At 55.9% G+C, this 12,922-nt stretch overlaps 1 protein-coding gene across 1 annotated transcript; it reads right to left on the bottom strand.

Moving 5' to 3' along the window:
• Window positions 1-6,658: 6,658 nt before the first annotated feature.
• On the bottom strand, window positions 6,659-10,069 carry Dlx3 (distal-less homeobox 3). The gene is made up of 3 exons (XM_059269626.1): window positions 9,745-10,069; window positions 8,520-8,710; window positions 6,659-7,006 (listed from the first exon to the last, which is right to left on the bottom strand). The coding sequence occupies exons 1-3, from the start codon at window positions 10,067-10,069 to the stop codon at window positions 6,659-6,661; spliced, it is 864 nt and encodes a 287-aa protein (XP_059125609.1).
• Window positions 10,070-12,922: the final 2,853 nt, after the last annotated feature.

Genomic DNA, 12,922 nt, shown 5'->3' with positions numbered 1-12,922 from the left:
AACAGCCCCTTCCCTAGTGCCTCCTGGGCCTCAGCATCCTAGGACTCTCCTGGGGTTCATCGGGTCAATATTCTGATCATGCACCCTCAGGCACCAGTCTCCAGCCTTTTGGCTGACTGAAGAGAGCTCTGGCTGGGGGTGGGGGGTGGGGGGCGGAGCTCTTGGTTCTGCAGTCAGTCCAGATGTAGCCTGGTACAGGTGCAGGGGCCCCAGCACCCACAGCTTTCTCTGCCTCGCTTTTTCTGTGTGACCTTGGGTAAGTAGCACAGCCTCTCTGTGCCAACTTGCTGATGATTAGAGGGCGCAGTCGCAGTCTGTTCCTCAGTTACGCAGTGACGGTGACGGTGAGCCCAGCCTCCCTCCACTCACCTCCACAACCCCAAGCGCCTGCCTAGCTGGAGGCAATCATTACTGCCCCCACCCAATCGCGCAGCCCCTCTGTTAATGCCGAGAGCGGGCCTGTGTGAGGGTCCCGGGAGGGAGCTCTCCGCCTCTGTGTGTGCTTCATGCCCTCAAGCTCACAGAGCTTCCTGATATTCCAGCTGCACAAGACACCTCCTGGGCTGGGGCAAGGTGCCCAAGGCCCTGCCCTGGTGTCTGCCCACTGGTTTTCTTTCCCCGGCTCTGTCCCTAGAGATGTGTGGAGGGAACATTCCCTAGGCTTCTCTCCTTCCAGGCCGGCAACTCTCCCCAGGGTGGACAGAACCATAGCACAGCCCTTGACTGTGCTCTGAACAGGGAGGGAGTGCTGGAGGGGCCATGCTGGAGCTGAGCAAGGAGAGGCCTAGACAGAAGCTCTGACTTGGTGTGAGAAGCATGTCTGAAGGACAAAGGAGAGGAACTGACGAGGGAGGTGAAGCTCAGGGTGGGGGGGCCTTCTGGGAGAGGAGATGCGGGGGCTCCCAGGAGGAAAGCTTGCCTCCTCTTCATCCTTAACTTCTTGACCCACACAGCTCCCCCAGCCTCCCACTTTCTCCTCCTGCTCCTCCACCAGAGCCCTGCTCAGCATCCTCTGCCCTCTCCTCCTCTGGGCTCACAGAGGAAACTCATTTCCAAGCACTTTTTGGCCTCTAAGCCTACCAGTCTCGGGCTATGGGGTGCTGGAAACAGCTTATTACAGCGATTAACGCTGCAATTAAAGCTGGAAAAACAGAGGCCATATGCTCGCTGCTTGGAGTGTCTCTCCCCCTCCCCCAGTCTGCTCTCCCCTTCCTCTCCAATCCACCCTGGGCTTAGTAATCCAACCAGGGCCCTCAGATAGGAGCTGGGGAGCAGGCTCCTTGCTCCACTACCTGGAATCGCCCCATTTCATTCATCTGTATGGGGAGGTTTTGCAGGAGCAAGAAGTAAATTGTAGTGGAGGTAGGCTGCCATGGGACTGGTGTATGGAGGCTGAATTGGACTCTCTTTTTTGGTTTGCTTGTTTTTGTTGTTGTTTTTTGTTTTTTGAGACAGAGTTTCTCTGTGTAGCTTTGGAGCCTGTCCTGGATCTCGCTCTGTAGACCAGGCTGGCCTCAAGCTCACAGAGATCCGCCTGGCTCTGCCTCCCGAGTGCTGGGATTAAAGGCGTGTGCCACCACTGCCTGGCTGAATTGGACTCTCTAAGATCTCCCAGAACCTAGGACCTCCTCAAGGACAGGATTATGACAGTCCTTCTCATCCACTTCCCTAAGAGTTGTCTCCTCCACCCAGAGGGACGGGGCCTTTCCTTCTCCAAGTTCAAGGTGTCGGGGCAGCTATTGGCCCCCCAAAGAGGCTGGAAACAGCCGGAATACCACATTTTATGAGTCCAACATCCAGGAAGGACCCAGGGATCTTCTGAGGCTGGTCCTTCCCTCCTGGGTTCTAGCCTGACATCACTCAGGATACCGGTCTTCTGCTTCTCTCCTAGGCTTTGTTCCTTTCGATCTGTTGGGGGAGACGGGGTCCTGGGGGAGTGTTGTGCAAGCCCAGGTCTGTGCAGGGCATGTGCCTAATCATTCAAGACATCGTTCAAACTACCCCTCTCTGATGCAACCTTTCGAGGTTTGTGGCCCTTCTGCCCCAGCTTCCCAGCTGACTGGGGGCCTCGGAGGGCTTCATCGGCTTCTGGCCCTGGAGGTCTCACTCAGCTCAGGGTCCGAGGCCCTTCCACAGGCTGTGCCTGCCACACAGCCGGGGAAACAGAGGCCGGTGGTTCAGCCAGTGTGGCAACGTGCAGATGGCCAGTCAGCCAATGCTGTGAGTGAGGTCAGGTCCAAGGCTGAATGGAGAGCGTGGCTGAGTCGCCTTGCCAGCAGCCACTTCCATCCACTAAGCAGGTTTAGCGAGTGCTGGGTACCTTGTTAAGCATTTTACTCAGGTTATGCCACTTAATCTCCCCCCCCCCCCCCCAGCTCCGTCGGTTGGTAGGATCATCCCTATATTACCGGTGAGGAGACCTAAGTTCAGAAAGGTTAAGTGACTTGGCCAGGGCCACACAACCAGTAAAGTCACGAAGGCTGGATCCGAAAGACTCCAGAGTGCACATTCCTGACCACAATGTTAAGCTGTTCTTAGGACTTGCCCAGAGGAAGAAGGCTGGCCCTCCCTGCCCTCAGATCTCTCTGGGAAGACGCCTGCTGCAGGACAGGCAGGTGGAGCTGCTGCGGTGACTCCAGCTTTCTGACTCTGCCAGGGTTTTGCCATTGACTGAAACAGAAAGTCCGTCCAGAGGACGCAGTCTCTGTGCAGACCTGGGTTCAAATCCCAGCTCTGTCTTAGATTTGCTGGGTGACCTCTTTAGCTTCGACTTTCATTCTCTCCCTTTTGTTTTTTTGGTTTTCCGAGACAGGGTTTCTGTGTGTAGCCCTGGCTGTCCTGGAATCCACTCTGTAGACCAGGCTGGCCTCGAACTCAGACATCCCCTGCCTCTGCTGGGATTAAAGGCATGTGCCACCACACTGCTGGGCTCACTGTCTCCCTCCTCACCTTCCTTTTTTGTTAGTTTGTTTGAGGCAGGTTCTTACTATGTAGCTCAGAATAGCCTTGAGTTCATTATGTAGCTCAGGCTGGCCTTGAATACACTATTTAGTCCAGGCTGACCCTAAATTCTCAAATCTCCTGTTGCAGTCTCCAGATCTCTGGGATTACAGACCTGAACCACCATGTCCAGCTTCTCCTCTTTCTACCCCTCCTCCTCTTCTTTTTTGGTACTAGGTATTGGATCCAAGCCTTCATGTATGCTAAGCATAAACTCTACTACTGCTGGGGCCTCAGTTTTCCCATCTGAAAAATGGGAACTATCCCGCTCACCTGCCAAATTGTCATTCACCAGGTATTTTACCAGATGCCACCTGTTACATAATATTAAGATTTGGAAAGCGGCGACCTTCAGGCAGCCCGGGGTTTCCTAGTCTGCCCCTTCTTCCCTGAAGATTGTCCGGAGACGATGTGTGTAAGTCAAGCAGCACCTGGAGGAAGGTGGGCTCTGTAGTCCCACCTTGGCCTGCTGCCAGGTCCCTCCCCCAAACTCTTGTCCCCACGGGGCTCTTCATCAGGGTGGGTGAAGGGCAAGCTGACCCCTGGCCTAGAGGTGAGGAGAGGAAGAAGGGGAGGTTGGGGTGGGGCTGACCCCACCGGAGGTCACCTGGGCAGTTAATCCAGCCTGACAGAGCTGGGATGAGCTGGGAGGAATTAGGCCCTTACAACATCCTTTCATCCGTCACCGCCTGCCTGCCCGCCCAGCCTCCCTCCTTCCTTCCTCTCTCTGCCCTTTTCTCCTCTCTCCCTCCCTTTGCTGGCAGCCCAGCCCTAATAAAATGCAGTGTCTCCAGTGAGTCTGCCCGGCTGCCGCCTCGCTGCTCCTGCCTGCACGCAGCCCTCAAACCAAAAGCTCAGCGCAGCCCCGCCTGGCAGCTGCCAGCTTAACCCTTGCCAGTCCAAGCCAGTCGCATGGGCGTGGCCTCCTCCCAGGCTGGCTTGCAGGGTGGGTGAGGCCTACTTGGAGAGGTGCAGGCCAGGGTAAGGGCTGAGGTCCTGTCCTGAGGACAGGGCTTCTGTGTGGCATGCACTGGGAGCCAGGCTCGTTCTGTCTTCTCATCTTTACTGTGTCTCAGCCCCATCCTCCCCCCCAGAGACTCCGTATGACAGGACACTAAGACCAGGCGGTGGTTCCAAGCTGAGCTGGGTCACAGTGGCTGCTGGGTGGTGTCCTGACTTTCTAAACAAGAATGCTTCTGTGCATGTGTGTCTCATGATAGGGGAAGTGTATTCTGCATGTGTGTACTGGGGGCCCAAGCTCTCTTTGGTTTGTTGTTATGTTAGTTTGATGTCACCTGTCTCAGGGGTGTGTGTGTGTGTGTGTGTGTGTGTGTAAGGGGTGTCATTTTCCTTAAAGGGATGATTTTCTTCAAGTGTGACTTTGTATGTGTGACAAGAGATATCACTATCTGTCTATCAGATAGGAAGTTGCATAGTATGGTCGTGCATCTATGCCATCTCCTGGTACACACACACACACACACACACACACACACACACACACACACATTCATCCTCCTCTCAGAAGCCTTGGAGTTGGGATCTGGAAGAAGGGGTCAGCATTTCCAGCCAGCACAGGCAGTCAGTGACAGCATCTAGAAGACTCCGAGCCACGGCCACACCCTTCCCAAGAAGGCAAACACAGACCCCCCTCCCCCTGCCTCATCGCTTCCCAATCCCAGTCTGAGGTCCACCAGCTATAGAGCAACTCCTCCTGTCGGCTAGTCCCACGCTCACCCAAGCTAAAAGGGATAGACAGGTGGGTGAGGGGCTGGGAGTGCCTGGGCGTGGAGGCAGGGGGTTTTACACGCATGTGCAAGCATGTCTGCGTGTGAGCTCAAGATCAAAGAGCAGCCCGGAGGTGACCTGGCAACCGGGGTGGTGGTGGCAGGGGACAGCTGGCTGACAGAGAACGCCGAGCCACCCAGCAGAGTGGAGTCAGGGAGGCCTGGGTGGGAGCCTCCTACTCAGGCCTGCTCACAATGTGGGCAGCCACAGGGTCAGGAGCACCTGCCCCCCAGCTCAGCATCCTCTAGAAACTCGGAGGTCCCTCCCCACTTAACACATCCCACAACTCCAGGCCTCCGGTCAGAGCTGCCTGCCACTAGTCTCCAGTTCAAAGAGCACTGTGGTTATTTTCTTCTTCTTCTTTTTTTTTATTAACATTATATATAAAGACTGGTCCAGTACGGAAGCAGAAATCAGAAGGCTGGGGAGGGGTGGGAGCTGGCTTCATTCCTGTCCCCTTGGGGTGGGACTCGGAGACCCACCACATCTCTCCTTACTCCTGCACCTCCCACGAAACCCAAATCCAGCAGGAGCCCGCATCCCTCTTTCGGCTTGCAACACACAGGGAGATTGGTCCGGGAGGACCAGGGTCACATAAATAGGAAACCACAAGGGAGGAGGCTGCTTCTCTTGGTTGCTCTTAAAAAAAAACAAAAAACAACAAAAAAACCCATACTATATATATAACTACAGTCTTTTACCTCTCCTTTTCTTCGATGTCTTACCACATCAGGGGCAGAAGAAAGTTAGCTTTGGGGGGACGCCTGGGCCAGGGAGAGGCATTGGTACCAGCCCTCCAAGCAGCCAGCCTCACCCCTAAGGCACTGAGTCCTAGGCCTCCTCTGGTCTCCTGATCCTCACTTGCATCCTTCAGCTGGATGGAAGCAATCCATTTCCAAAGCTGCCCGTGAAGGGGGTGTTTGGGGATTCGTCTTGCTTGGTATATCTCTGCAGAGAGTTGGGGTTTGACCCCCCCAGACTGCCAACTTACTGGGAGAAAAGGAAGGGGTGAAGGGGGGGCAGGGAAGGCAGAGCAGAGCTGCCCGCCATGAGATGAGTGGGATTTGGTCCTAACTGGTAACAATGCCCTTTGTCGTCCTATGTTTCAACAGCTTTTAAAACCAGAGTTGTGCAAAGTCCTATACATGGAAGAAGAAATGGGGTCCTTAGGAAAAAACACGAGTGGCCCTTCTCCCCAGGGGAGGGGTGGAGAGACAGAGATGGCTCCTTTGATTCTTCCCTGGATATTAAAAGGTTCCCTCATGTGGGGGAGTTTTCTTTGGTTTAACCCTCAAAGCTTAAACGAGGGTGGGCGGGAGAGCAGAGAGTGCTAGATCAGGCCCCCACCTTGAGGATCAGCCATGATGTGATGTCCAATGTCTTTCAAAGAGTGGCTCAAGCATGGGTTGGGGTACCTCGGTGGGTTGGGTGCCTCGGTGGCTTAGGTCTGGCAGTGCTGGAATCCACGGCGCCTGGTGCCCCAGCACAGGCTGGACCTGCCGATACTCCAGCTCTCCCCGTTTTGGAGATCTCTACTGTGTTTGAAAGGCTGGAAGGTGATGAGTCATCTAGAAGGCAATCCAGGTTCCTGGAGCAGAGAGCATGTGCTGTCCCCACTGGAGTGAAATGCCTCAACATCTGGAGGGTGCCCCAGTCTAAGCAGGGGGAAGGAGGTTGGTTTTGGGGGGGGCATCCTTGGTCCATGCATATCTCATCTGGAGGTTCTCGGGTCCCTGGAATAAGGGACAAGGGAGGGGGAAGGGACTCTTTCCCCTGTGCCCCTTGATGATTCCTGAGTGTCGCTAGGATAGGGCACCTTCTGCCTGGTCCTGGGGGTCCTTCGTTGCGGGGGCGCAGGCCAGGAGGGTGCTCAGTACACAGCCCCAGGGTTAGGCGGGGGCCCCGGGGAGGCATGGTGCAGGGTAGCCGGCTGAGGTGGCTGCTGCTGTAAGTGGGGTCCGCTGAGGTTCTGTGCGTGGTACCAGGAGTTGGTGGGGTCTTCCAGGTAGTTGGGGGAGGCACTGTATGGGAGCGGTGGGGGCAGCTGATTGCGGGCGGGGGCTGGAGTGGAGTGGGAAGACGTGTCCCAGAGGGCTGGTGACGGCGGCGAGTTGCAGGCCATGGAGTCGCTGTTGTTAGGGCTGTGCTCCAGCGGCACCTCTCCGTTCTTGTAGAGCTTTTTGAACTTGGAGCGGCGGTTCTGGAACCAGATTTTCACCTGGGACAGAATAAGAAAAGAGCAAGTAGTTAGCCTCTCTGGGGTGCCAAAGGGAACCCCACAGGGAGCCCAGCCTGGAGAAGGCAAGAGCAGTACCCAGCCTCTTGGGAAACCAGGCAAAACCCCCAGGACCTCCCCTCGAGAGCGAGCATCCTTCTTTCCAGTTGGAAAAGAACCGCGGCTTGGAACGTTCTACTGATCCGGTTCGCCGCTGCTTCTGAAGTGCGACCTTAAGCAGGTTACTTAACCTCTCCGGCCTCACCTCCCTCTCATTGCAAAACGGGGACCATGACAACACTATCACCTATCTCAAAGGGCCACTGTAAGGCTCTAGAAAGTTAAGACATATAGAAAACTTAAATGGTCTCCTCTACAGCAAGTCCTCAACAAAAAGGCACCCTAAAGCTGGCTGGCAGTTTGTGGGCAAACTTTGCCCACATCAGAGGCCTGAAGCCGAGGTTCGCAGATACACAGGGACAAACACACACCCACACAGGTATCTCCATACTCGGCAACATACCCACTCACAGCCTCACACAGCCACCAGCCGGTGAAGCTATAAATGCACGCAGATGCACCCAGATAAGCACCCCAACATGCACACCCCCATTCACGTACAGGCACGAGGGGTTCTTGGCTTCTGACTGGGTATTGGAGGTGACCCAGGGACTCAGGAGCAAGTGAATTAGAGTCCCTAAATTTCCCTTGGGGTATCTCCCCTTCCCCCTGCTTCTCTCCACCCCATGACTGGTACAAACAATGAATCAGCTCTTCACCAGGTGACCCAGATTCCCGATGGACCAGGCCCCACGCAGCCCAGCCGCAACCAAGGCTAGTCTGTCAACACCTGTAGAGAGCCAAGCGCCCAACATTCCTCCCCAGAGCAGTGAGACTTCTTGGTGTTTAGGGACAGGTAAAGGGGTGGGGGGTAGACTCCCACTTTCTGACTTTATGGCCTTTTGGTGAAGAACCTCTCGGCTTGACTTTTGGCAGAGACATTTGGGTGTGAAGCAGGACCATGTTTTTATACAAGCATACATTTTAATGTACGAGGTAACTGGTGCTCCACAGATACGTGCCTTCTGTTTGCAAAATGACCCTTAAAGGACCCCCCTCACTCCTTATGTGAGTATTCCCTGACATGTCGCCTGTGTGCCCTACACGCACATACTTCATCTGGGAGAGAGACAACGCGGACTTCTACGTCCTGTAACATTGCTGAGGACCTTGGGAGCTGGGAGTTCTGGGGGGCAGGGGAGGACATCCCTCTGTGACAGACATACCCAATTGCATAAGTTCACAAAGATGCACACTGCACCAGTCTACACTCGCTACTGTAAACCTCTCTGTCAAAGCTGAGACTCAACCCACAGGCAGGAGTTCCTGAATCTGCTGCAGGGCAGGGGTTTGGGGGTGTGCTTAAACGGCCAGCTAGGCTCATAGGTACCTAGGGAATCCCCGGTCCCTCAGGCTCCCATCTGCCCGCAGGGACCCTTGAGCATTCAGTACTCACCTGTGTTTGTGTGAGGCCCAGCTGTGCAGCTAACTCGGCGCGCTCGGGCAAGGCCAGATACTGGGCTTTCTGGAACCGGCGCTGCAGGGCAGCCAGCTGGTAACTGGAGTAGATGGTGCGCGGCTTTCGGACTTTCTTGGGTTTGCCGTTCACCATGCGCACCTCGGCTTCTGGTTCCTCTTTCACCGACACTGCAAGCGGGGGGATGCACCAGTTTAGCTTCGGCCTGCGACCCCTGCGCTCTCCGAGAACCCCCCAATGTCGGACGCCGCACCCTCCGGCCCACTGATCTCCCCTGGACTTCTTTGGAGCGTCGTGCCGCCCGCGCCCAGGGAGGGAACCGCGGCGACCGAGCCGGACCGGCGGCCGCCCACGGCGCGGCGCTCCCAGCTCCGCACCCCGGGCCCGGAGCGCCAGCCCCGGCGCCAGGAACCGACTGGGCGAGGACCGCGCGGCTTCGCTCGCTCGCGACGTCTTCCCGGCTCAGCCCCTCGTCTGCGGACCGTCCTCTAGTGACCCACCTAGCTGGCGGTGGCGTCTCCCACACCTTCTAGTCCTCCCATCCTCTTTTAATAAGCTTCCTAGTTCAGGATAATTTGTTTCAAAAAAATTACAAGGATAGTAAGGCATTCTTTCTGTTTTTTTTTTCTTCCTCCCTCTCCCTCCCTCCTTCCTTTCTCTTCCTTTTCTTTCTCTTTCTTCCCCCCTTCCTTTTCTTCCTTTCCTCTGTTGCTTTCTTCCGTGCTTGTCCTGACTGTCCTCCCTACATTTCTTTCTGTCTATCCCCACCTCTCTCTTTCCGCATCCCTACTTCTCGGTCTCTCCTTCCTCCATTTCTGTGACTTCTTTGGGTCTTTCTCCACGTGCCCTTCGCTACTCCGAGTCTCCCCAGACGGCGTCCTGAGGAAGGGTCTCGGGGCCTCTCGAGCCCTCAAGCTACGCGGGCGGCTGACTCAAGTGCCCCCAAGATCGAAGCTTCCCCCGATCACCCAGAGCGCGCTCTCTGTGGCCCTAGCTGCCCCAGAATCTCCAGGAGACCGCGCGGCGCACAGTGCCCCCACACAGTGTCGCCCATCCTCTCTGGGGGTCATCTAACCCATCTCCTTCAACTCTTCTATTTCTTACCCTGCACGTTTCCCTAGATTTCATCTCCCATTCCCAGACTTCCTCTCCCTTGGGGACCTTCTAGTGCCTGGCATCCTCTCCACAACCCCGGCGTCCTCACCTGGGTCCTGGGCAGGCAGCGGCTGCTCCCGGTACGCTCCATACTGCCTGTAGGAGCCCCCGTAGGTATATTCCGACTTCGGCGAGTAAGCGCCGGTGCCAGCGAGCCCATTGAGATTGAACTGGTGGTGGTAGGTGTAGGGGTTCACCGTCTGGCCGTAGGGCTGGCCCGAGTAGTAGTCATGCTGGGGAGCGCTGTAATAGCCCAGGTCAGTGACGGAAGACTCGGGCAGGGTGGGCGAGTCCTTGGAGCCCGCGTGGCAGCTAAGCGAGCTGGAGATGTCGGTGAGGATGCTGCTGAGCTTGCGATCGAAGGAGCCGCTCATGCTGGCGGGCGCCGCGGCTCCCCGGGCCTCCTCCGAGCAGCGCGGAAGCGGGCGGACGCGAGCGCCGGGTAGGCGGAGGAGCCCAGGTGGGATGTGTGTCCAGAGGGCGAGGGCAGGGCCTGGTCGCGTCTGGGGGAGGGGGTGGCCGAAGGGCGCTTAGACCATCGCCGGTCGTCGGTCGGTCGCTGCGTGCCTCTCTCCGCGTCCCAAGCCACAGTCAAATGCTGCCAGCTCCGCCCGGCCAGCCGGTTATAGACTCAATGTTGGAGTCGCAGAGGGAGGCTCCTGCGCGCTGATTGGCTGCAAGTCTTGCCTTCGAGGCAAAACATGCTCGCGCTTTCTCACTGGCTCCCCCAACCCTCTTTGTTGTTACCTCAAATGCACACACACACACACACACACGCACACGCACACGCACACGCACACGCATACGCACACACCACCGACACCACCACCACGTTCCTCCTGGGTTCAAGCCCAGATAAATCCTCTGAAGCAGGGGCTATGTGGAGGAGGTGACTATGCAGAGCCCCCAGGAGCAACCCGTCTGTTTTCGTGGCTAGGGGTGGGCTTAGGTGAGATGAGGAAGGAGGGGAATTTGCCCATTGGGTATTTGTGAGAGGAGGTGGTCCTTGGTGATGTATGTGTGTGCTTTGCAAATGACAGACAGATAAAGTGGCAAAGACCCAGGGTCGGTGAAAATACTTTGATCATTTTTAAAATCCGAAAAAAAAAAATGAAAAAGAACTTCCATGTTTTTAAAAAAAGTTTGAGTCTATTAATATATTATCTTTCTGACACTGCAGTCATGAAATGTAGTTTTTAAAATTATGAAGGAAGAGTCTCACCAGGTAAACACACCCTGGGCCTGCAAACGTCCTAAGTTGAACTTGATAGCATCCTACTGGAGCAAGGCTGTATGGATTTAGGGGCTGCTCTAGAGAATGGAGGCACCCCAAATATAGGTGTGAAGTTTCAGAGATGGGCCAGGTTGAACTGAAAGAGGGACGAGGCGGCAGTCCCTATATATAGGCTGGCTTTCTGTGTACCTAAGTAGGTCTGGGGGCAGGTTCCACACAAATGGGACAGCGCTCGGGAGGGCGGACTTCGTTAGGGGTTAAGGATAGAGGATTTTACATGTTCCACAGAATCCAAAAGGTCTGCGGTACATGCAAGAGTGCCTGTGAGAAAGTGTGTGTGTGTGTGTGTGTGTGTGTGTGTGTGTGTGTGTGTGGTGGAAAGCAGTGGGAGCACACACGGGATTGTGAACTCTACCACCGTCAGTTGTGCATGCCCGAGTGTGCATAAATATCTATCTATGGAGATCCATCTATCTCCAATAGTTAAGAGCTATGGCATGCCCCTCAGCTTCTTCCCTCCATGGAGACCCGGATGAAGAGGCCCCATCTCCTAGACCATGTCTGGCTCTAAGTCCGTTCCCAGGTAATACTTGTTTTTCCGGGTGCCAAACCCAAACCCATTTCTCTATTGCATCCCCACTTCTCCCCAACCTATCCTAGGGGGAAAGAGGGTTTCTCCCAGTTTCAACTCCTAACACCCCCACCCGTCCTGCCTTCTTTACCCTTCTGGCACAGTCCCCCTTGCTCTGCCTAGCCAAGACGCACATGTCGAGGACACGCAGTGCCAGCGCGCCACCACGTGGTTGCTCCTGGGCTCTGCAGTCTGTCTTAAGGCCCCAGCGGAGCTAGCCCGCAGAGAGGAAAGGGGTCTCATTCTGTGTAGAGTGTGTAGGGGGCTCGGTGGGTCTTTCCGATGCCAGACCCTGCCACAGGCTGCCGAGCCTGGAAAAACCTGGGCTTGGCGGGGCAGAGGGCCTAGGTCGGGGCGCAAGGACAGGAGTAGGTGACCGCCTGGCCTGGGCCGCCCCGGGAGGCCGCCGCGTGGGAAAGGTGGGGGCGGGGGCAGGCGAGGAGAGCGCTATCTGTCTGTCTATCTGAGCGTCCCCCCAGCTCCTATCGCCCGCCGCTGCGAGCTCGTGGCGGGGCGAGTTGCCACCCGCTCTGGATGCCCTCTGTTCTTCTGCCAAGAGGGCGCCCAAGGAGCCCGGGGCGTTGGGGGCAGGAAGGGCACTGGGCTGCCGGTTCCCCTCCCAGGATGCGAGCGGGGGCGGCGGGCAGGGCCTGCTTTGGAGCCCCCAGCTGCCCACAGGGAAGGGACAGCGTCGGGCAAACCCTGTCTCATGGGTTCGTTCATTCATTTGGGGTGACAGGTGATTAGAAGATCTCTCTCTCTCACCCCACCTGGGCCTGGCCCTGAGCAAAACATGGGTGAGCATAGGAGCCTTGGGGTTGTAGTGAGTTATTTTAGGGTAATTTCTAAGGTCTGTTGTACTCTAGAAACGCACTCAAATCACAACATCAGCAGCGTTTAAGGCTGGGCGTGGTGGCACACACCTTTAACACTAGCAGAGGCAGGTGAATCTCTGTGAGTTCAAGGCCAGCCTAGCGAGTTCCAGGACAGCCAAGGCTATGTAGAGTGATCCTGTCTCCAGGAAGAAGAAGGAGGAGGAGGAGGAAGAGTAGGAAGAAGGAGCAGCAGTGTTTTGTTTGTTTTGGAGACAGGGTTTCTCTGTGTAGCCCTGGCTGTCCTGGAACTCGCTCTGTAGACCAGGTTGTCCTCGAACTCACAGAGATCTGCCTGCCTCTGCCTCCGGAGTGCACTACCACACCCAGCCAGCATTATATTTTTAAATATTTTTATAATTTATTTTAAATTTTATGTGCATTGGTGTTTTGCCTGCATGTATGTCTGTGTGAGGGTGTCAGATCCCCTGGAACCAGAGTTACAGACTGTTGTGAGCTGTCATGTGAGGACTGGGAATTGCACCCAGAT

Source organism: Peromyscus eremicus, chromosome 8a, assembly GCF_949786415.1.
Source record: "Peromyscus eremicus chromosome 8a, PerEre_H2_v1, whole genome shotgun sequence".
Taxonomy (NCBI): Eukaryota; Metazoa; Chordata; class Mammalia; order Rodentia; family Cricetidae; genus Peromyscus; species Peromyscus eremicus.
The sequence above is the reverse complement of the archived record's forward strand: the minus strand, read 5'-3'. Positions and strand labels throughout refer to the sequence as shown.

What these genes read in the sequence shown, in the direction of transcription:
- Dlx3 (XM_059269626.1), bottom strand. Translation starts at nt 10,069, where the DNA reads ATGAGCGGCTCCTTCGATCGCAAGCTCAGCAGCATCCTCACCGACATC. An exon ending in GCTGCCTGCCCAGGACCCAG is followed by an intron (nt 8,711 to 9,744) that starts GTGAGGACGCCG and finishes CCCCGCTTGCAG; the next exon opens with TGTCGGTGAAAGAGGAACCA. An exon ending in TGGGCCTCACACAAACACAG is followed by an intron (nt 7,007 to 8,519) that starts GTGAGTACTGAA and finishes ATTCTGTCCCAG; the next exon opens with GTGAAAATCTGGTTCCAGAA.